General features: G+C 41.0%; 1 protein-coding gene across 7 annotated transcripts in view; it reads right to left on the bottom strand.

The window, feature by feature from the left end:
* Window positions 1–23600, bottom strand: part of LOC101158260 (protein kinase C-binding protein NELL1) — a 603730-nt gene that overhangs the window by 213977 nt on the left and 366153 nt on the right. For all 7 annotated transcript variants that reach the window (XM_023952325.2, XM_078944996.1, XM_078944997.1 and 4 more), the window contains exon 14: window positions 3095–3217. In XM_023952325.2, the coding sequence (XP_023808093.1) occupies window positions 3095–3217 (123 nt within the window). The remainder of the gene's footprint in view (window positions 1–3094; window positions 3218–23600) is intronic.

Below are 23600 nucleotides of genomic sequence, written 5' to 3'. Positions count from 1 at the left end.
TTGGCGTCGATTATTTCGGCCCTCTGCTGGTAAAGCGAGCCCGCAGCGAACTCAAGAGGTACGGATGCCTATTCACGTGCCTTACAACCAGAGCTATCCACCTGGAGGTCTCAAACACCCTCGATACTGATTCCTTTCTCAATGCTCTGCAGAGGTTCATCGCCAGGAGAGGCGAACCCAAAGAAATCAGATCTGATAATGGAACCAACTTTGTTGGAGGTCTGCGCGAACTTCGTCAGGCTGTCGCTGAGTGGAACCAGCGAAAGATAGCAGACCACCTTTTGCAGAGCAACATCAAGTGGATCTTCAACCCACCAGGTGCCTCACACATGGGTGGTGTCTGGGAGAGGCTGATACGATCTGTTCGCTCTGTGCTCAACGCTGTCATCGCACTTCAGCCACTTGATGATGAAGGGCTAGCCACGCTCTTTTGCACCATTGAAGCTATCGTCAATGGCCGCCCCATCACCAAGCTAAGCGAGGACCCTACTGACCACTTACCACTGACACCCAACCACCTACTGCTACTTCGCGCAGGTCCGTCTCTTCCACCTGGCGCCTTTGTAAAGAAGGACTTATACCGACGTCGCTGGCGTCAGGTTCAGTTCCTCGCTGACGTCTTCTGGATGAGATGGCTGAAGGAATACTTACCCACACTCCAGAAGCGTCAGAAATGGCTTCATCCTAGGCGCAACTTGCAATTTGGCGATCTGGTTCTCATCCTCAATGAGAACACTCCACGCAACAGCTGGCCCCTAGGGCTCGTGGTTGCTACTCACCCGGGTGAAGATGGACTAGTTCGAAGTGTTCGAGTGAAAACAGCTTCAGGTGAACTTGATCGTCCTACTGCCAAGATTTGTCTGCTGGAGGCCAATCTGGTGGGCGAATCTAAATAAATCAAAGACTTAACCGCCCAAGGACTAGTTCCATACTGCCATCTGTGACTTTTGGGTGCTATGACTGATGCATAAGAGACTTGAATATATGAGCACTTGTTAAAATTTGATTCTGCCACACATGCAATTGCCTGTGTTTTATTTAGTGTAGTATTTAGTACTATAAATTTGATTCTTTAATACATTTGGGAATTGTAGAAACTAGGGATGAGCGATTTACTTTCGCAATCGCTCATCGGGGCCGGGATGTTAAGGCCGCTAGAGGCCGCTTTAATTTATGTTTGTTGGGCGCCTGCCTATTTTGGCATTTAAGAGCCACCGTAGTTGATGTTGTGGGCGCCGCCATTTTGAATTTGCCGCGGGAGCAGTTTCAAAGCTTCTAGCCTTTGTTTTGATGCAGTGGAGGAAAAAAAAAAATTTTAAAGAAACAGCAACATTTATCAGAATTTGTGATCCTCTCCCCAGCGTGGTAAGAGTTAGATCTGCTGTTTTGGTTTTTTTTGAGTGATGAGTGGATTTAGTGCAGTATTCACAGTTTGTCAGTTTGTCAGTTGTGTCAGTTTGCTATAGATGACTGAAAATGTGTATGTAAAATTTAATATTGGTTATGTCTGTACAATGGAATATTTTGGAGCAGTTTAACAGCTGTTTAATATATATATTTGTTTATGTTTTCCAAGAATTATTATTATTATTGTTGTTTTTTTTCAACATTCTGTATTTACAGTTTGATCATTCAATTGGATGTGTGCTACACCAAGGGAGATTAAAATCACTCATAAACCACGTTAATGTAGTGAATTTAATTCCTACATCATTACATATTGGTTACCGTTAATGTTTACTGAAATTATGTATGAATGTTTTCTGAAGATAATCAATCATTAATATGAACTTGATTTTGTAAATTGAAAAGAATGTATCTGATCAAAACCGGATTACAAAAACTATGTAAAACAATTAAAATGAATTAACACAGTAGGGGTGGGATTATATAAACTCGCTTCTTCCCACTCCTTTTCAAGCAATAAATCAAGCTCTACATGACTTAGTTAATGATCAATATATTTAATTAGGCAAATGTGACTTAAGTGTTTTTTCTTCTGTTTTTTAATCTATGCATTTCATCATTTGTGTAGTTTGATAAATCTATGTGAATTCTTCATTGCTTTGACAACAATGCTTGGAATCAATTAATCAACCAAATCAATCAATATCTCACCATCGTGTTCTGAACTGAAGTTAACTTCTGATTCAGTAACTGCCAAACATTAACCCTTAATAAACTATCACTTTACATTTCAACTGGGTGGCCAGAGCATTAACCTTAAAAAAGCAGTTAGTTCATTTTGACTGCGTGATATTTTATTTCAGTGAAAGCTGTGGGGGTTTAGTTTCCATTAGTGTGGTTTTCATACAAAAAATGAAAAAAAAGGCAAAGGCTCAATGATGAGATGTGGACTAAAGTTTAAATACTAAAGCAAAAAAAAAAAAACAATAACATTATGCAAAGACTGTTGTGAGGACATTATGCTAAAAGGACATGACCGCTGAATGCAAAGCTTTCTAGTTCCGTTATGGTGCGCAAGCTCAAATGTCCGACATCTTCTCTTACTCTTGGTCTATTGTCTGCTGAATGTCAAAGGAAAAAATGGCAGAACTTCTCTTAAAGGATCTCCTACTGAACCATGCTCAAAACCATTTTAGAGTTTCAAGCAGTTTCTCTGTGATCATGTAATTACTGAGAAGGCTGCTGAGAACTGCTTTTAAATGGGCATTTTTTTTCTCAATGTATGAAATTTATGCATTTTAGTTACCTTGCAACAGCAAATCAGAGTGTTTTTGGTATAAACAAAATGTCTCCAAATGAAGATGTGGTTCAAATATACTGGAGGGGGAAAAATAACACTTGCTCAGATTCAGCTGTAGAGCCAGAGCAGCAGACAAGGGCAACAATCAACAGCGAACAGGGAAAAGAATGAGTGAGCAGTTGCACACACGTTCAAATACAGCCTGAAACTGGCCCAAAATCAATTTTCATTTTCATCATCTCTGCTGCAGCTGCTTTCTAGCTTAGTGACTTGAGGGAGGCTTGAACCATGTCATTACGGGGCAGGGAATGAGCTCTGATCGGATGTGAAGGAAAGTTTGGGTCTGTGTTTGTGTGTCTGGAGGGCTGTTCCAGGGCAAGACCTTACCCTTGCAGATGGTGCCCTTGCCCACGTAGCCTGGCTTGCAGGTGCACAGGTGTCCTCTGATGGTGTTGGTGCAGATGGCATTTTCATCACACACATTTTTGCCACTTGCACACTCATCATGTTCTGTGGGGGTGAGACAGAGGAAGAACACATTCAGAAAAGTTTGGAAAAAAATTGAGAGTCAGAGTTCTTTACCAGCAGAGTGGCACAAGAAACACTGCCATGAGAAGAGGTCAAACAGCTACCTGGGGAAGGAAATGAATCAACAGAGATTATCTTATGTTAACACTGAGCCATCTTTCCAAACATCTTTTCTGCCTGGCATCTTCACAGTGGATTTGAAGTGGGAGCTATGTCAGTAACATCAAACATTCTAAAAACCATGCTGCCTTTTTATCCTCCCTATACTTCAGAACTACTATTGGGACCAAAAGCATGAAGTGCAACATGTGTAGCATGTCTATGAATACACATAATTCTGAAATTACAGGGCTTTGAATAGAGTACACTTCCAGGTATTGCAGCCTTCATAATTGGTTTGATGAGACATGGACAAAAAACATCCAGAGAAATATTTCTGATTTCGGACCCACTCCACACTCCAGACAGCCAGCCACCCAGCCCACGGTTGGTCCAGGAGAGAGCGAGGCAGGGGACAGCCACCCCTGCCCAGGAAGAAGATGCCCAAGGGTGGTGGGGGGCCACAAGGAGTGTTATGAACTTGGCCCAACCAGGATCACCCATAGTTGGAGTTTTAGAGAAGGCCGCCACAACGGCAAGGACCAGAACCCACACCACAGAGACACAGACACCCCAAGGCTCAGATGTAATGTGATCGCCGGCTCTTGGTCTTGCCAGAGAGCACAGGGATGCCTCTCCCTGCGTGGAGAGTAGGCCATAAACCCTTACCAAGCACCCGCCCTAACCCCCCCCCCCCCCCCCCCCACACACACACACACACACACCCAAGTCCGGAAGACCCTGCGGCGCCCAACCCCCTAGGTCATGGAGTTTGCAATGGGGGACCAGAGAGACTGAATTCTTTCCAAATAACTACAACTTGGGGCTGACATTTTTTCCAAGCTATTATCAAGCAGACTTCTGTATTGATTTACATTAATATTTTCCTTATTTTTAGAATTTTTTTTTGCAATACAAACAGTTGTGAAAATTACATATACTAATCCTCCTTTTGTATCGATGGCTCTCATGTCACCAAGCACACACAGTGATGGTGAAGCCGTGATTGAAACATTAAGTCAGACTGATAGATCAGCACATACCTGCTGCCAGCGAGCCTGGACAGGTGTGCAGAACCACAGTTTATGCATGTAACAGTTTTGGGACCTTTATTGTTCATTTAAATCTGCTGCCCTTGCAGCATATTCTAAGTTCTTTTAATGATATTTCTTTTCATTTTAATGCTGAGGATATTCAGCTTTATCTGTCTTTTAAACCCTAGGATGTTTTTAAAACAGATTTTGTACAGGTGTCTGGATTCAGTCAAGAGTTGGATGAATAACAACTTTCTCCAACTAAATGAAGCCAAAAATGAGGTCATAGTAGGGGTGTAAGAAAAAATCGATTTGGCAAAATATCGCGATACTTCATTTGGCGATACTTGCATCGTTTCAAAATGCTGACAGGATGATATTTCTTTAATTACTTCTGAGTGTCCTTTAGTGTTTGACTCTTGTTGTCCACTTCACACTCCGACCGCTAGTTGGCAGCAGAGCACACGAAGGCTTTGAGCAGCTCCACACCACACAATACAACAGGAAAACTGCAGCCAGAGGCAGCTTGTTTCGTTGTTATGAGACATGAACTACTTCGTTTTTACTTGGGATGGATACCAAACAGAAACTCTGTGCCATGTTGCTGCCAGTAGCCCCGCCTTCAGCCCCTAAGACTGAGACTTAGCTTATCTGCCTATTTCTTCCTCTCTGAGACTGTTCAGAGTCGTGCGGTATATGGGGCATGGACAGCTCTCCAATGAAGCCACTTCAGTAGCAGTTTGGCTATAGTGACGTACCAGCTGGGTACATTGGTGTCAGAAGTGGGATCCTCAGCCGATACTGCTACGCCATGGAGAACTACGACATGGAGCAAGAGATGGCTGAGATGGAGGGACAAATTCACATCCTGGAGGCAACTCAGGACAAGGGAGGAGCAAGGGCGAAATCATCTACCTAAAGGTACGAGCACCTGCCGTCAACTGCAGCCTGTCCCTGCGAGTCGGGTTTCCACGCAAGTGATGAACCGTCCAGAGCAGTCTGTGATGACAGTGCGCAGCCCAGTAAAACTTTCACGATGCAGTGGCTTAACACCACTGAAACCACACCTGGCTCAGGTCAACTTGGCGGCTGGCGATGAGGGCTGGAGTCCCGAGGAAACTTGTTACACACCCACGCCTGGCGTTGGAGGGCGCTACACTCCAGGTACTGCTGGACCTCTCATCTGCAGAGCTGTGAGACCTGTCGGCACTGACAGCAGTATTAGAGCGACGCTTTGGAGAGCAGGGTTCGACAGAACAGAACCGAGAGCAGCTGGAGTCTCGTCGCTGTAGGGACGACGAACGCCTGGGGACCTTCGCCGATGATCTGCAGCTCTTTGCTCGGAGAGAGTCTACTTCCTCAAGGTGACGTGCACCCTGATGGTGGTGCTGCCACCGCTGCGGGGACAGTGTTTGATTCTGCTGGCTGGGCACATACTGGCACGGAAGTGTGTCAGTAACAGATGTGCGAAACCAGCTAGCTGGGAGGAAGACTGTTACACAGTGGTGGTTTGGATTGAGAGCATGAGTCTTCAGCCAGTGTGTTCATGTGTTTTGCTGTCTGTGTGGTTTGGTTCTCAGCTATGTGAGGGTTGTGGGGACACTTAACCCTCTTAGGTGGGGGCAATGTAGCGACCTGGGGGTTAGCCTCGCCTTCAGCCCCTAACACTCATGGGAAGTGGGGAATCATGGGGTAAAACCATAAGTGAGAGGGCTGGAAGCAGAAGTGACGTCCATGCTGTTTGGCTGTTTGTGTGTGTTCAAATTAATGGGCTTTGATGCCAGAATGGAGATTACGGAATCTGCCTCTCTCTTTGCTTCTCTCTATCTGAGACTGTTCGGAGTCAGGTGGTGAATGGGGCTCGGACAGCTCTCCAACTTAGCCAGTTAATAAGCAGCTTGGCTATTGCTTTCCCGCTACAGTGATGTACCAGCTGGGTCGTTACAATATAAAAATGTGGATTGCTATGCTTTTTAGCGGCTCAGATAAATACAACACGATGTCAGGTCAGAGGAGCACACGGAGTAATAGACTCCTTTCACTGCGCTGCAGGACAGAGCGCTTTAAGAACTCATTTGTCCCTACAGCTATCAGGCTGTTTAATGAACCTGCCTGATATGAACTGATATTATTTTGTGAACTGTCTTTTTACTGTTGTTTGTTGTGTGTGGTTGTGTGTTTTGCTACCGGACACCTGAATTTCTCCTTTGGGAGATTAATAAAGTTTATATCTATCTATCTATCTATCTACAAGTGAAGCACGGCAGCGGCTAATAGGCTAATGCGCTTAGCATCGGCTAAAATGCAATCGACAAAGCGGGCAAAAATTCTGCAGAACCTCCCAGCAATAGATTCTAGTTCAGCGACCTTATGGATCAGAGGGATGTGTTCAACGCTCTGAAAAAAGGCTGACATCGTGGCGAGGAGCGTTACCAGTTTTACTTCCGCGTGTGAGAAGCGTGGCTGCAAAGGTTCAGCAGAAAAGACTGATGTGTAAACAAAGCACCTTTGTCACATTAACCCTTGTGTTATCTTAGATGACCCCACCCTTACATTGACATGTTATTCCTACCATGACAAAGGTGGATAAAGGTGGAAAGATTTCATGTAATCCATGGACAACAGTGAGCTTCACAAGTCATTGAAGAAAAAAGGTTCAGCGCACTGTCTAGTGCAGGGATGTCAAACTCATTTTGGTTCGGGGGCCGCATTCAAGGCGTCTGATCCCAAATGGGCCGGACCAGTAACATAAAAGCAAAAAACATTTTTTTTCTTTTTTTTTACTCAGTTGGAAAAAATGCCTCAGCCAAAATTATAGCCTAATCACTTATTATTACACATTCATTCACAGAGACCAATGGATGTAAAATAAAATGCATTTCACTTAAAAAAATTGGTTTATTTAATTTTATTCAGACTGAATATTTTACATCTAACATTCAATCAATCCTTATAATAAACTGCATTGCACATTTCGGTTATTTCTGTAACCCTTTTAAACCCAATTTTAAAAAGAGGTTTTTAGCTGCTTTTTAAAAGAAAACACTGAATCTGCAGATCTGAGGCTGAGAGGAAGGGAGTACCAGAGAGATGGAGCCACTGCTGCAAAGGCTCTGTTGCCCTTAGTTTTAAACTGGGTTCCCTTAACACTTGTACTATCCTAGGCACTTTAACGTTGGGAGTTGGGTCATCTAGATCCACTAGACAGTGTGCTGAACCTTTTTTCTTCAATGATTTGTGAACTTCACTGGTGTCCATGGATTACATGAAATCTTTCCACCTTTATCCACCTTTGTCATGGTAGGGAGACCATGTAAAAGTAAGGGTGGGGTCATCTAAGACAGCACAAGGGTTAAGAAATCATAACTCGCCACAGGTATGGACTAGAAAATGCTTGTTTTTTTAAACATTCTTATAATTTTTACTCTTCATGACTGGGCCGGATTTAACCATCTGGTGGGCCGGATACATATTGATGTGTCAATATCCTTGACACCCCTGGTCTAGTGGGTTTAGATGACCCAACTTCCAATGTTAAAGTGCCTAGGTTAGCACATGGGTTACAGCAACTTTCCTTTGTTCTGCAATGCTGCCTCATCATCACACTTTATTGTTTCTGGAAAGAATCAGTATGTGCCCCCCACCCCCTTTATTTATGAAGCATCATTCAGGCTCCTGAACCTTTTAAAAGTACTGGAGAATCTACATTAAGCAATGTTGAAAATAAACAGCATTTTCTTTCCATAATAGAAACTTATTGGTTGAGGCACATTCATTCTTTGTATTTTCTTATACTGAAAAATATTTTGTTGTGGAAATCAAGACAATGTGGACTGTTCCCTTTCTATATTTGAACTTACCAAAATAAAAGCACTATGAATTTGCCTTGGTGAATGCATATGAGATACAGTTGCAGTGCTTAACATTGTGATTATTAAATAAACTGAATTTGACCATTTTATTACAGTGGAAGATATTGAAATTCAGGTAGAGTTTTTCAAGTCACATTTAAAAAAAAAAAGAAAAGAAAATATGTTTCGGTAAAATATTGGGATACGTATCGTATCGCGGGGCGCGAATCAGGATACGTATTGTATCGCCAGACTCTTGGCAATAAACACCCCTAGGTCCTAGTCTGTGCTCTTGACAGTTTCCTCCCCCAGATAATCAAGTGGCTCGGTCCATTGGCTTCCTTTTTAAGCCATCTGTCTGGAACCTTGGGGTGACTGTAGACCCGGTTTCATCCCTTCACTCTCATGTCGGGTCACTTGTTCTTTCTTGTCTTTATCATCTTAAAAACATTGCAAAACTGAGTCTAATTGTGTCACGTTCTGAGATGGAGATGCTAGTCCACGCTTTTATAACTTCTCATCTTGATTACTGCAACTCCATCTTCACATGTTTAAGCAAGAAATCTTTAGAATGGCTCCAGGTTGTCCAGAACGCTGCTGCAAGGCTTTTAACCAATTCATCCATCAGTTTCCGAGTGCATTTTAAAATCCTGGTTTTAACATGCACAGCTCTTAATAACCAAGCACCAGTCGTACATCATGTGACCAGGGTCTGCTGGTTTTTAACCCGTGTGCTATCTTAGATGACCCCACCCTTGTTCTTCCTACCATGACAAAGGTGGATAAAGGTGGAAAGATTTCATGTAATCCATGGACACCAGTGAAGATTCAAATCATTGAAGAAAAAAGGTTCAGAGCACTGTCTAGTGGGTAGATGACCCAACTCCCAACGTTAAAGTGCCTAGGATAGTTTTAAACTGGGTTCCCTTAACCCTTGTACTAAGGGCAACAGAGCCTTTGCAGCAGTGGCTCCATCCCTCTGGTACTCCCTTCCTCTCAGCCTCAGATCTGCAGATTCAGTGTTTTCTTTTAAAAGGCAGCTAAAAACCTCTTTTTAAAATTGCTTTTTATTTAATCTTTTTTATATTCGGTGTTTTACCGTGTTTTACTGTGAAGCACTTTGTGAATTTTATCTGTAAAGGTGCTATAATTATTATAGTTATTAGTATGTTAGTAAAGCTCTTTTAAAAACACCTGACATATTTTTTTTACAACCTGAAGACGTAAATTTTCCTAATATGTGCAGGAAAATCTGATTCAGCTTAAAGGATATCTGGGTAAATGCTGCATGGCACAGACCTTTCAACTACACGTTCCACCTTTCTCCAGCTTCTTCTCCTTTTTTGTCATTTCATGAACCAAGAGCCAGTTATTGTGACTGTGGAATGTCATGAACATTGGTGACGGCATGATCCACAACGTTAAGCACGTATGATCCCTCCTAATATCATCAAACTTATAAATGGGTTCACGTAACCCTTGTGCTATCTTAGATGACCCCTCCCTTACATTGACGTGTTCTCCCTACCCTGACGAAGGTTGATAAAGGTGGAAAGATTTTATGTAACCATGGACACCAGTGAAGATCACAAATCATTGAAGAAGCACTGTCTAGTGGGTCTGGATCAGGGGTTGGGAACCTTTTTGGCCAAGAGAGCCATACAATAATCTAGTGTCCCTTTCCCACACTGAGGCACGGAGACTTAACCTGTTTTAAGGTTCTTTATTCTGGTTACTGCAGACCGCAACAAACGCTGTACAATTAATTCAGCAATTCCTCAATCTCTCCCGCCGAGACTAGAGTGCTTCTCCCAACTTTATATTCCCCTGCTCCCACTCCAGCCCTCCCATTTCCCTTATTTGGCCCATAGCTAAAACCCATTGGTCCAAACAACATAACAACAGGCTGAGCGACAGAACTGGGCCAATCAGATCTCTGCTTGATGCGTTCAATGAACTCCAGAACTTACAACGCGGCCCATCAGCCACCCAGTTAAACTCAGTCCGCAACAATATGTTTAAAACTAGACATACCAATGAATGTGTGCATTTGATGTAATTTCAACACTTTTAAAGTACAATAAATCTGTGGATTCTTTTTAATAACTTTGTTATGCTGTTGCTAATAAATGATGATTATTTCTCGTGGTAGTTTTGCTAATGGTGTAGTCTGGTTGATACGTGGTGAGTTTCAGCTTCATGCAGGCGTTGAGACTTTAAACGTGATCTTAGGTTGGTCTGAATGTTCTGTAGATATGAGAAAGACTACTCACATGCAGACACGGAGCCAAACAAATACTCACACACTGCAGTGAGTGACGGGAAGCGGGTTTTAGTTTTATTTTTATTTTTTTACTTGTCCTGTCCAACAGCTTGGCAGGCAGATGAGAACTGAGAGCCTCTTGTTTTGAACATATTTTACTTTAACAATGGGGGTTACTAATCTTTATTGAACTTTATCAATTTCAACCATGTTTGAAAATCTTTGGTGTTGGACCGGACGGAAAAGGAAAGAAAGTACGAAGAGAGAGGGATGTTAGGGGGGGGGGGGGGGGGGGGGGGGTAGGAGGGGAGGAGGGATAAGACCATAAAGCACCATAAAGCAACAAGTTTACTGGTTGTTTATCATTACGGTAAGGTTCAAATGTAGTACAAAAAGGGCCGGACCTGTCCACACACACTCAAATGTTATCAACACACCTACTAGCTGCAAAAATGTCCACATGTCAACAAGTCAACATGTACACAAAACAGATAGTGTTCACACGCATACCTAGGCCTTAAAACCAACTAGTGTGAAATATTTCATTCATTCTATCACGCAAACTGTTAGTGCAAAGGTGAGCTAACACCTGTGCTCAGGTGAGTGTTTATGTTCTTCTAAAATGGATGGTGGAATGTGAAAAGAAGGAGGGAGAGTGCCCAGCCATCCCCACACCAAGACCCCCGCCGCAGCGGCAGCGGCAGCCGGAACCCCCCCAACGCCACACGGGAGCAGGCAGGGAACAACCACTCCCTGGGCGACCAAATCCGCCACCCAGGCCAGGGCCAGCAGGACCGCCGCGAGGCCCCCAGAGCCAGAGAGCAGGGAGGCACGGGGGGAAAGAGAGCGCCGCCTCAGCCCAACCAGGAGAGCAGCCCCCCCGCCGCGCCGGGTAGAGCCCAACGCAGGACCCCACCGGAGAAGGACACCCACAGCCCCAGACGAGCACCCCATCACCACCCAGGAGTTCCGGGCATCCCCCCGCCCCAACCCCAGGTACGAGCCAGGAGCCCCCAAGGGAGACCCACTCCGCACTCCAGGCATCCACCCACCTGGCCCACGGTTGGTCCTGGGAAGAGCAAGGCAGGGGCCCGCTGCCCCCGCCCAGGAGGAGGGCCCCCGGGGAAAAAGGGGCCCACAAGGGGTGTTGTAAACATGGCCCGACCAGGCTCGGCCACAGTTGGAAATTAGGCGGGGCCCAGCGCTCAGGGGCAAGACCAGAACCCACCCCCCAGGAGCACGAACACCCCCGGCTCAGGTGTAAGAGAGCACCGCCGGGCCCAGGAAGCCGGCACCCAGGGGACACGGCCGCCGTTGCCAAGGGCCCAGTACCCCCCACCAGGGAAGGGGTAGGGGACAGATGGTCCTAGGTCCCACCTTCCTTGCAAAATGTGTGTGCGTGTATGTGTGTTTGAGAGGGTGTGTGTGTGCATGTGTGTGTGTTTATGTTGGAATGTATATATTGCGCGGGGAGGGGTGTGTGTACTAAGGGGGGTGCAGTTAAAATTGGCTGGTAGGGCACTAAGGGGACATCTCCTGATTACTCACAGTGATGTCCCCTCACCCTCTCCACCAAGGGACCCTAAATGTCGAAGGTGCGGTTAAAATTGGCGGGTAGGGTGCTAGGAGAACATCTGCTGCTTGCTGGCAGTTGGGTTTTACACTTTTACAATCCCTGCGCGATTCACCTTGCTGCCTGTACCCACAACCCCCCACCTCCAACCTCTTTTTTCTTCCTCACACATTCCATCCCCGCAACTGCGTGCTCTTTCTCAGAGACGGGAGCGCGCAGTTTTAGGCACGGCAATTCACAGGTTTCCAGCTGGTACAAACTCTGTGAAATAATAGATAATAGTAAACTGATAATGCTGGCGAAGATTTTTTTTCTCCAAGCACCGCTACTCCTGTGCCCCTCTGGCATCGCATCGCACCCGAAGGACTGGTCTGATGTACCAACTCCCAACGTTAAAGTACCTTGGATAGCAAAAAATAAAGGGATGCGCTAAAGACTCACTCCAATGAAAACGGTGTTTGGGTGTTTTTAACATGTTCTTGTAGCATTTTCTCATGATAGAGGATATATAAAAAGAAAAATAAGAGGAAAAAGCTTTTCTGATTATTCTTTATTCACATCTTTGTAAATCAGGAGCATAAAAACTATGAGGCCAGAACAGTCTCATAATTCAGAATTGCACACACTCCGAGTCACAAATGCACACAATTCGATTCACAAATGTCATTTTATGCAAACGTGCTAAATAAATTTGGAAATGCACACGTTGTGTTTCACAAATGCACACCCTGTGTTTCACAAACACACACATTGTGTTTCACACATGCACACTGAATGTTTTACAAATGCACAATAAGTGTTTCTCACAAATGTGCACACTGTGTTTCACAAAAACTTTTCAGAAATTCACAATAAATGTATCAGAAATGCACAGTAGGTGCTTCACAAACATGATTTTTAGGTACACATGTGATGTGAACTCACAGATCATACGAATTGCAGAATCTGCATTCAAAATCCCGTTCTCGTTTGTGAATCTCCCCACATGTGTGAGAGATTTTTCTACGGTGAATATTGAGACTCTTCTGACGGAGCAGGTCAACTAATGTCACCATTGGCTAGTGAATCTGTCAATCAAACTCATCAGGAAAGCAGGCGGGTTCGCTTTTAGCCAATCGAATGGCCCCTTACACTCCTCACTTTCAAACTGACGAGGGAGGGAGCTGTTCAGCACAGCACTTGAAAGTACGCGGGCGGCAAACATGGCGGAGAGGTTTTCCGAACGGGATCAGTCTTAGCCCGTAAGTAATGCATTTATTTGATCATTCCCTCGTTGTACGTCCTGTAATGTTATTGAATACTAAGTAGAAGCGTTCTCCTTAGCAAGTGACATGTGTGAATGCTTTATGAACACTTCAGCCGAGTCATTTGCAGAGTTCCCCCACTGCAAATTAGCTTAGCTTTGCTTAGCTTAGCCTGGCAGTCATATATTTTATGGGTTTAAAGCGGGGGAAGTCTTATGATGGTTTTGTCAAGTTTTATACTTGTCATACCAGCTTTTCACACAACATAAGTAACTACAACCAACCAGGGGCCTCGAAACTAGCCGGCTTTCGACTCAAGTTGTGTAAGTCTGCCTTGTGAGTTCAAGCCCGTGGCGGTTCAAGCTAGCGTCTATAGCCTATCTGTAGGTTCTTAACATGATTCAGATGGAACTAAGGGGAAAACATGCCGGATTTAGTTATTTTAATAAAAAGTATTGATTGGAGCGATGTTGTTAAACACTGATGCTTTTAGGGTTAAACCAGGTGATCTGCGCAGCGTTTCGTCCACCTGGGTGATCTCAAACACGCTTATTGTCCATCTTGGCTGCACTTATTTGGTGTCACCAAGATAGATTTCCATCTGTTTTCTTTACTATTTGCACTGTCATGACATCGACGGTGCTGTCAGTTTACCTTCTTGTTGCATCTTCAAAAGTGCAGAATAAAATGTGACACTGAATTTGAAACAGCACATTGTAATTTCTCCATCTATTATTAAAGTATTTATTAGTAATACAGTGGAGATGAGTAGATTTGGTTAGCATGTTGATTTACGGTATGCGCCCCTAAATTTTCTGGTTTTGCCCCTAAAATTTTCAGTTGGGGGCCACAGTGCTCCTAGTGAAAAAAGTTAGTCTGGAGCCCTGTATCAGATGTACTAATGTCACTACTCTTTAAAGATCACTTATTTGCAAATTAAAAACAGTTATGGAGATATGAGGTCTGCCTGCCAGCAACAATATAAGTAATTATTAGTCGGTCACTGTGCCTACATAATCTAAAACTTTTTTTTTTTTAAACCGCAATTTTCATAAACAGTAATTTTTTTTTTTTGGCAGGGTATGCTAGTTCCAGAGATTCAATGGGAGGAGAGTGGATCCATGACTGAACCTCATCCTGGGATCAATGTCCTGGTATGGGACAGTCCTTTTTTGGGTCCACAAATGTTGGAACTGCAAGACGACATCAATCCATTGTGGAATTCAGACCGTTTGGGAGTGGACCTATATCCTTACTGTCCCGTTTGTTTAGAACTTAATTTAGGCGACATAATTACATACAGAAGAAGAGAGACTGAGGGGAACAAGACAAAGTTCAAATAAATACTGCTGTATTGTTCAAGGGACTTCATTGTATGTAAGGATGTTATGAAAATTAATTCCAGTATAAATAAAATTCAAATCAGTAGAGATCCCCCCCGTATCTGCTTAAATTTTGATGTTTTAGTCTGTCCATGTTTTCACTGAATTTTACTCGACAATAAAGGGTGAATGTTTGCACTTTGTTGTTCTGTGACCATCTTTTGTTGTTTAGTATTTAACCAGTTATAAAACCCTTAGAGATGAGGATCTCTTTTGCAAGGGTGACCTGGCCAAGAGGTTAGAAGCAGAAATATGGTTACAATATCAAATTAATGACATTTGAATTATTAAAAAATTAAAATTAAGGTCCAGCAAAGTGACTTGGGGAGCAGGGGAGATGTATTGGTTATCTGTGATTGACAGTGAGATGAACTTGAGGTAATGTAGTCCCACTGCGTGGTACGAAGCAAAGTGATGCCACTTTCTCCACAGAACCTTCTGTGGAAGTTGAAGATTTTTCTCCTCCACCTTCATATGATCAAGACCGAAGGGAACCGTCTGAGTGTTGAAATGACGCTAGCATCAAAGCTAAGAGAAGGATAACGTACAAACAATCCCGAGTGAAACGTTCATTGTAAATCTCATGACCAGTACAGAATTCGATGGATTCTATGTCAAGTGCATTCAATCACTGTTGTCTTGCTTCCAGGTCCACTGAAAAGTTGCGCAAGCCAGTAATTTTTGACGACCGAAGGCATTAAACCAACAAGCCACGCTAAGGCTAAAATGCTAACGACCGACTGGTACAGAATCAAATATGGGCGGGGCTTTTGCCACCTGCACGAAAGCGTAGAAAAAGTGTAAGGGGCCATTCGATTGGCTAAAAGCGAACCCGCCTGCTTTCCTGATGAGTTTGATTGACAGATTCACTAGCCAATGGTGACATTAGTTGACCTGCTCCGTCAGAAGAGTCTCAATATTCACCGTAGAAAAATCTCTCACACATGTGGGGAGATTCACAAACAAGAACGGGATTTTGAATGCACATTCTGCAATTCGTATGATCTGTGAGTTCACATCACATGTGTACCTAAAAATCATGTTTGTGAAGCACCTACTGTGCATTTCTGATACATTTATTGTGAATTTCTAAAATGTTTTTGTGAAACACAGTGTGCACATTTGTGAGAAACACTTATTGTGCATTTGTAAAACATTCAGTGCACATGTGTGAAACACAATGTGTGTGTTTGTGAAACACAGGGTGTGCATTTGTGAAACACAACGTGTGCATTTCCAAATTTATTTAGCACGTTTGCATAAAATGACATTTGTGAATCGAAGTGTGTGCATTTGTGACTCGGAGTGTGTGCAATTCTGAATTATGAGACTGTTCTGGCCTCATAAAAAACTGCCATTTCATGACCTAGAAAATGGTCTGGGAGGGCCACAAGCTACCTGTTTCGTCCAATGCAAACACTTGCAGACAAAAATGTACATTAATGTCTTAGTTTTCCTTGTCTGAGCTGGCATCTGGCTAAAAATTGTATGGCTGGATGTAATATAGATTGAAAATTTTTAATATTAGGTTGGCGGTGTGAGGGGCTGTAAGCTAGCATAAAAGAGCGTAAACAAAGGGATGATGAGAAATGAAAGACAAGCTTACTCCGCAGAAAAAGTCGAGTCAAGTTGCTTGGGCGATGTCCCGTAACCCTTGTGCTATCTTAGATGACCCCACCCTTGCATTGACGTGTTCTCCCTACCATGACAAAGGTGGATAAAGGTGGAAAGATTTCCTGTAATCCATGGACACCAGTGAAGATCACAAATCATTGAAGAAAAAAGGTTCACAGCACTGTCTAGTGGGTCTAGATGACCCAACTCCCAATGTTAAAGTGCCTAGGATAGCACAAGGGTTAAATTGGCAGTTGACGATGTTTGCAGTAAACCATCGGGATGGACGATGATATCTTCGGGGGGGGGGGGGGGGGTATTTATAATTTTTCATTATTATATAAATATTATTAGTTATTTCACTTTATTACTTCATTTATTTTATTTCCCAACTAATGACTCATCCGCGATGATCCAGTATAGACTGAGGGAAGTGACTTTGACAAAAAAAAATAACAATAATAACAAACAAAATAGAAAAGAATTAGTCTGCTTATGCACTTGATTAGTCAAGTGGACCGGGGGACTGTGTCTCTGAGCAGAGCAGACGGACTTTGTGTTTGAGGGGAAGGGAGGATGCTTTGTTACCTGTGCGCTACGTGTGGGAGACTTCAGACTGCGATCCATTCCACAGCTCTACGTGAACGAGCTTCCAAACTCAGGAGAACCGGACTTTCTGGTAAAAGTGTATGTCCGGGCAGAGCTCGGACCGCCAGCTCACACAGTGGCTTTGGGGCACTGTCCGGTTTCATTTTACTCAACTTATTTATGTTCAGGTGGGAGGAATAATATCTTTGGTCAACATTTTTATTTCATTTTGAAAGGAACCTTCTTCTTCATTGTTTTGTCAGACTGTAGCAACATGCGAGTCCTCCTGGAATCAGCATTTTTAATTCCTAAATTAATTCCTCTTTGGGCTGACCTCAGGTTGCTGCCACTGGTGTAAAAAAATAATGAACTCTTCAACACAAGCAGAACTAACTCAAGGGGCTAAAGATTATTTTAACAGGCTACAACATTGTTTATAGATGGATTCTGTTCATAAATATGAGATTAGTAGGTTTTTTGAAACATGTTTATTGATTTTAGACTGAGTGCTGAGTTTATCAAACAGATTAAGCTACAGTTGATTTATCTTCAACCAGACTGCAAAATAATTTAATGATAATTAACAATACATCAAAGGACAGGCTTTGATGAGGCTGCAGTGAGAATACTCAACACTACAGCTGCATTGCTCATGCACCTGATTAAGTTATAAGCGTTGTGGGAAAGTGACTGTCAGGACTCTGCCCACAGCGGCTTGAGCACTAGCCACACTCCACCTCAAACACACACCTCATTAATATAAAAAAGCTTTGGTGGGAGTCATGACTAATACATTCTGCTTAATTAATCAGTGGTGCTTGAATCCATGAAGCGTTGAGTAGAAATTATTTAGCTTTTCTTGTTCCATGGAGTTCCTCCCAACACTGAGCTCTAAAAGGAAATTGACTGTTTGTAGAGCTGGTGGGATAAGGACAATTTTGTTTGAAGGGGTAGGAAAAAAACAGACTTCATTAATGCTGGTCTATATGATTAAATATTTTGTGTGTTGAAGGATATGAGCTGATGAAGGAGATTCTCAATCAAAGCACTGATGGACACAGATGTCTATTATTGCAGCGTCAGTTTGGGCAGGCCAAGCTGAAATTATTCAGCAGGAGAATTTACCCATGCTGAGGGGCTGAGCTCAGGACAAAAACACACCAAAATAAACCACCATGAAGCACCCCCACTATTGGAAATAACTTCAAACTGTGCAAATATAATCCATCCATCCATCTTTAGAACCTAATGAATCCCTTTCAGGGTCACAAGGCAACTGAGCTACTGTTGGGTGAAGGCGGGGTACACCCTAAAAAGGTCACCAATCAGTTGCAGGGCCTCACACTCACATGCACACCAAGAGACAAATTAGAAACATAATTAACCAAGAAACCATGTTTTTGGACTGTGAAATGGAAACGGGAAAACCCACACAAGCACTAGGAGAACATGCAAACTTCACACAGAAATGTCCCTGCCGGGATTCAAACCTTCTCAATGTGAGGCGAGAGAGTCCACTAAGAAACTCACATACAATCTTTTTACTTTATCTTCTTATTGGTATGTGTGTTAACAGATAGCTCAGATAGGGGTGATGGGAAGAGGGGGAAACCTTGCTCTGTGCCAAGGGTTCCGCTCACAACACAAAGCCAAATTTCTAATAAACTCCAGCCGCTCTGCAAAAACGTTTTCTTTAAAAACAACACAGGTTTTTGGATTTGGGCAAAAAACGACATGAAAAAGCACTGGGAACACTTTTATAAAAGATCAGAAGATGATGGAGTAGGACTTTAACACAGGTTTTTTATACAAATGGCATTATGAGTGGTCAAAGTTTCTCAAGTTTTCATCTTTCTACAATGTTAAAATAAATCATAACTGCAGAGCACTGGTGCATTTACAAAAAACTTGTAAATCAAAGGTATTCATTCCAGAAGGTGACTCCAGTTAAAACCTTTGAATCAAAGTTGTGAAACTTTAAATGCTTGTAGCTGTTTTAGAATTTTTTCAATAGATTTTACGTGTATTCCTGAAAAATATATTTTTTCCCCAACTGAATTACACACAAAGTCCTAAAAATTACAGGAAAAGGAACAGTGCAAACACATCAACTACTGGTAATTATTTACTGACCATAAATAAAGTACATCACATAGAAAACATACATCCAGCACCAACGTAGAGATACAAATCTGGGTCAGATGTTAAAAGAGTGTGGTATGCTGATAATCTGCCAAAGAATTATGATATTTCAAAGCTGGTGAAATGTTAATTTCATCAGCAAACAGAGGAAGCAGCTGGTAGACCCATGCTCTCACATGCAACACTCAATCTGGAAAGGGTCCAAAAGGATGGGAAGCCAACAGAACAGCAGGGAGACCAGAGTGTTTAGTTAATATAGATCTTTCACACTTACACTGACTTTTATTAAGGCAGTGAAAACCAAATTTGTTGACATCACTTGTAAATTGCTTTTTTTTGCAAAGTGGTGCAATGATAGTGATTAAAAATTGACAGAATATTTACATAAAATTTCCACGGATGTTTTTTTCTGCTGCAGACATTTTAAACACGTTGGTCACTACCCTGACATGAATAAATACAAAACTCGGTTTTATTTTAGCTGCTGCTGCTCCTTCTGGGTTTTACTCTGAGAGAAACGGGCCAGAATGATTGAAACGGCAGAATCCCGTTAGAACAGAACCTACATAAAGTCGATGTCTTTTTTTTTTGTTTATTGAAATATAATCCTTACCAAACCCTCGCAAACACAACCACATAATGATGCAAGGCACAGCTCTTTACGAGAAAAACATCAAAAACAAACAAAAATGTATACATTTATAAAAAATATAAAAACTTTCAGCATAAATTAAATTTTAATGCAATCAACATTCTGGACCCTAGATCAGTAACCATTCTGTAGCAGATTTACAAATGCCATCAATAAAAAAGCCAAAGTCCATCTCTAAATAAAAGTCAAAACCAGAAATGCTTTTCCATTTTCAAAATGAAGCTGCATTTTATGACTCAAAATTACAATGAAAAAGCAATCCACCTAAATGCTTTTTCATTTTCTTCTTCAACACTGCTTATTCTATCACTCAATTAAAATGATAAAGAAAATGGTATTTGACATTTAATTTTCAAAAAGTTCTCTGGTAAATGTGGAGCAAAATTCATTTAAAAATGTTTAATTGTCTTCCATAAGTCACGTTCAGAGGAGTCAGGAAAATCAAAGATAGGAAAAAGCGAGATTTTACACAACGCATGTGAAAACCAGTGTTTTGCAAACGCAAAAAAAGTTTTTTAAAGCAAAAAAAAGTTTTTGACAGCAAAAAAATTGTGAAAGCAAAAAGAAAAAAATTGAAAGCAAAATAAAAAAGAATTGAAAAGCAAATATTTAATATTTTCACTTGTGTCTTAGAAAGTTTTGTGTGCAACGTGGTGGCAGAAATATCACTCCATACAAAGGAAAAGCAAAACAGTTGAAACAGCATATCTCTGCATGTGCCAACAGTGAAACCTAACAGCTCTGTGTCCAGGTCAGATGTACTTTGGTTCCTCGTGAGCCTCACCACTGTTACATTGATAGCTTTCCAGGAAAAATGGAAAGAGTTGTATTTGTTCAAGGAGCTGACTGCAAAACCTGCATGCTTGGTATGTCATCAATAGGACGCAGTGCTCAACAAATATTTAGATTTTATGATTTTATTGATTTATTTCAAGCATTGTAGTCAAAGCAATAAAGAATTTACACATATTGATCAAACTCATTACAGAAATGATGAAATGCATAGATTAAAAAGACAGAAAATAAAACAAAAATGTCACTTAAATCACATTTGCTCAATTAAATACAGTGATCATTAACAGAAGTATAAGTAGAGTTTGATTTATTGCTTGAAAAGGAGTGGGAAGAAGCAAGCTTATATAATCCCACCCCTACTGAGTTCATTCATTTGATAGTTTTACAGTGTTTTAAATACGGTTCTGATCAGATAGATTCTCTTGAAGTGACAAAATCCAGTGCCTAGTAATGATTGATGATCTTCAAAATAACATTCATTCATGATTTCAGTAAACAGTTACGGTACCGATATGTAATAATTATTGATTATCCTTAGAACACATGATAACATTAAACCAGAAATTATTGTTACACATTGCAGATCAAGTAAACAAAATCAATAGATTATTGATTGTAATTTAAACATTTCAGTAATTATTATTGCACATTACAATGTAACACTCAGTGGTTATAATTAAAAGAGCTTTGATTATTTCACCACAATCAAGTTCACACATGTATATGTTATCTTCATATCCTGAAATAAGAGTTTCTTTATACATTTTCTTGAATATTTGAATATTTGAACATTTTTTTAGCTCATTACGTAAACCATTCCAAAGGTTAGTGCCACACACCGACACACTTTTCTTTGTGGTTCTTATCAATTTGATCTTGAAGTTCCTACATCCCCCCAGTCTGCAGCCTCCTTCATTTTCTGAGAACTGTTTTTGGATATTGAATGGTAGCGATTTCCAACTGGCTCTGTAAAAAAGTTGCGCAGTGTAAAAATCCACAAGGTCATGCAGTTTTAAAAGTCTTGATTGATAAAATAAATTGTTTGTTTGATCAAGATATCCGGCTTAATGTACAATTCTGACGGCTCGTTTTTGAAGTAAAAAGAGAGGATGAAGTGAACTCTTGTAATTATTCCCCCAAATTTCTATACAGTAGGTGAAATATGGTAATATTAAGGAGCAGTACAATAAATATCTACTGTTGTATCCTAATATATGTTTAGATTTATTTACGATTGAAATACTTTTTGAGACTTTAGTTTGTATGTGTCTGATGTGTGGCTTCCAACTTAGTTTATCATCGATAAAAACCCCTAAGAATTTGATTTCTGTAACCCTTTCGATTAAGACATTATTTATTTCAATTGAGAGCTCTTTATTTGCGTTGTGGTTTCCAAAAAACATCACTTTGGTTTTATCTAGGTTCAAAGATAATTTGTTGTAATCCATCCATAATTTTATTTTGTTTAACTCTGTGTTTACCACATTGATAAGTTCCCTATGATTGTCTGTAGAAAAGAATATATCTGTGTCATCAGCAAATAATATGAGTTTCATAAGCTTTGAAACATTGAATATATCATTTATGTAAATATTGAATAGCAGCGGGCCCAGGATTGATCCTTGTGGGATACCACAACTTATCTCTTTGGTTTCTGATGTATATTCATCAATCTTGACAAATTGTTTTCTTCCCGTTAAATAGCTTTTGACCCAAGTTAGTGCTAGTCCTCTTATCCCATACACTTCCAGTTTGTCAAGTAGGATGTCATGATTGAGAGTGTCAAATGCTTTTTTTAAGTCAATGAAAATTCCAGCTGCATATTTCTTTTTGTCCAGAGCATTTGTGATTTCCTCCACAGCATCAATGATAGCCAATGAGTTTGATCTATTTTCTCTAAAACCATATTGGTTTTCATTTATAATGTTGTGTTTTTCAATAAAATAAAGCTAATTTATCATTGAATATTTCTTCTAAAATTTTTGAGAATTGTGGAAGAAGAGAAACAGGTTTATAGTTTGTAAATTGGTGTTTGTCTCCACTCTTATAGATAGGAATCACTTTGGCTATTTTCATTTGGTTTGGGAATCTCCCAGTTTGTAATGATAAGTTACATATGTATGTTAGAGGCTTAGATACACTATCAATTACTTTTTTCACCACCTTCATATCTATATCCTCACAATCTTTTGAGTTTTTACTCTTGAAATTATTCACAACTGACATCAGCTCATTTTCGTTCACATCAGAGAGAAAGATTGAATGTGGGATCCTTTCGATTGGTGGATTATTCTCTATGCTAGTTTTGCATTTTGGAATTTCCGCTGCCAACTCTGGACCCACGTTTACAAAATAATTATTGAGACCGTTTGCTGCTACATTGATGATTGATTGACTTATATCTTTGTTCAGTTTCTCCTGTCCTCTGTTTTTAGAATTTTTTATAGAGGTTATTTTTCTTTTTACAAGGATTGTAGACCGGTGGTTAACCAAGGGCATTTGGCAAATTTGTTCTTGAATTTATAAAGTGGACAATTCTTATTGTAAAGTGAGCTAAATGTTTCTAAAAAACATTTATAAGCGATATTGGCATCTTTCTGTCTTTATACAGAGTTCCAGTTTTGTCTGGATAAGCCATTATTTAAAGCATTCATGTTTTTTTCATTTCTTAACCTTTTGTAGACTGGTTCTTTTATAATTTTCTTTGTCTTCACATTGATGTCAAATAGTGCAAAAACTGGTAAATGATCGGTTATGTCACATATCATTAGTCCACTCATATGAGTGTATTCCATATTATTTGTAAAAATATTATCAATAAGAGTAGCACTTTGAGTAGTGATTCTGCTGGGTTTTGTTATGGTTGGATTTAAACTCATAGCATACATTCTGCTGATAAAGTCGTCGGTGGCTTTATGTTTGCTGGGGTTTATCAGATCGATATTGAAGTCTCCACAGATGTATAATATTTTGTTATCTAGAGAGGTAAACATCTTTTCCATCCAGTCACTGAACACTTCTAAGCTTGACCCTGGCGACCTAAAAAAACAGCTTATAATGACATTTTTCCCTGAATTGTTACATATTTCAATTGTAAGACATTCCAGTATTCCATCCACTGCGACAGA

This window comes from Oryzias latipes, chromosome 3, assembly GCF_053564925.1.
Source record: "Oryzias latipes strain Hd-rR chromosome 3, Olatipes_Hd-rR_3.1".
NCBI lineage: Eukaryota > Metazoa > Chordata > Actinopteri > Beloniformes > Adrianichthyidae > Oryzias > Oryzias latipes.
Note: the sequence above shows the minus strand (reverse complement) of the source record. Positions and strands in the feature narration are given on the sequence as shown.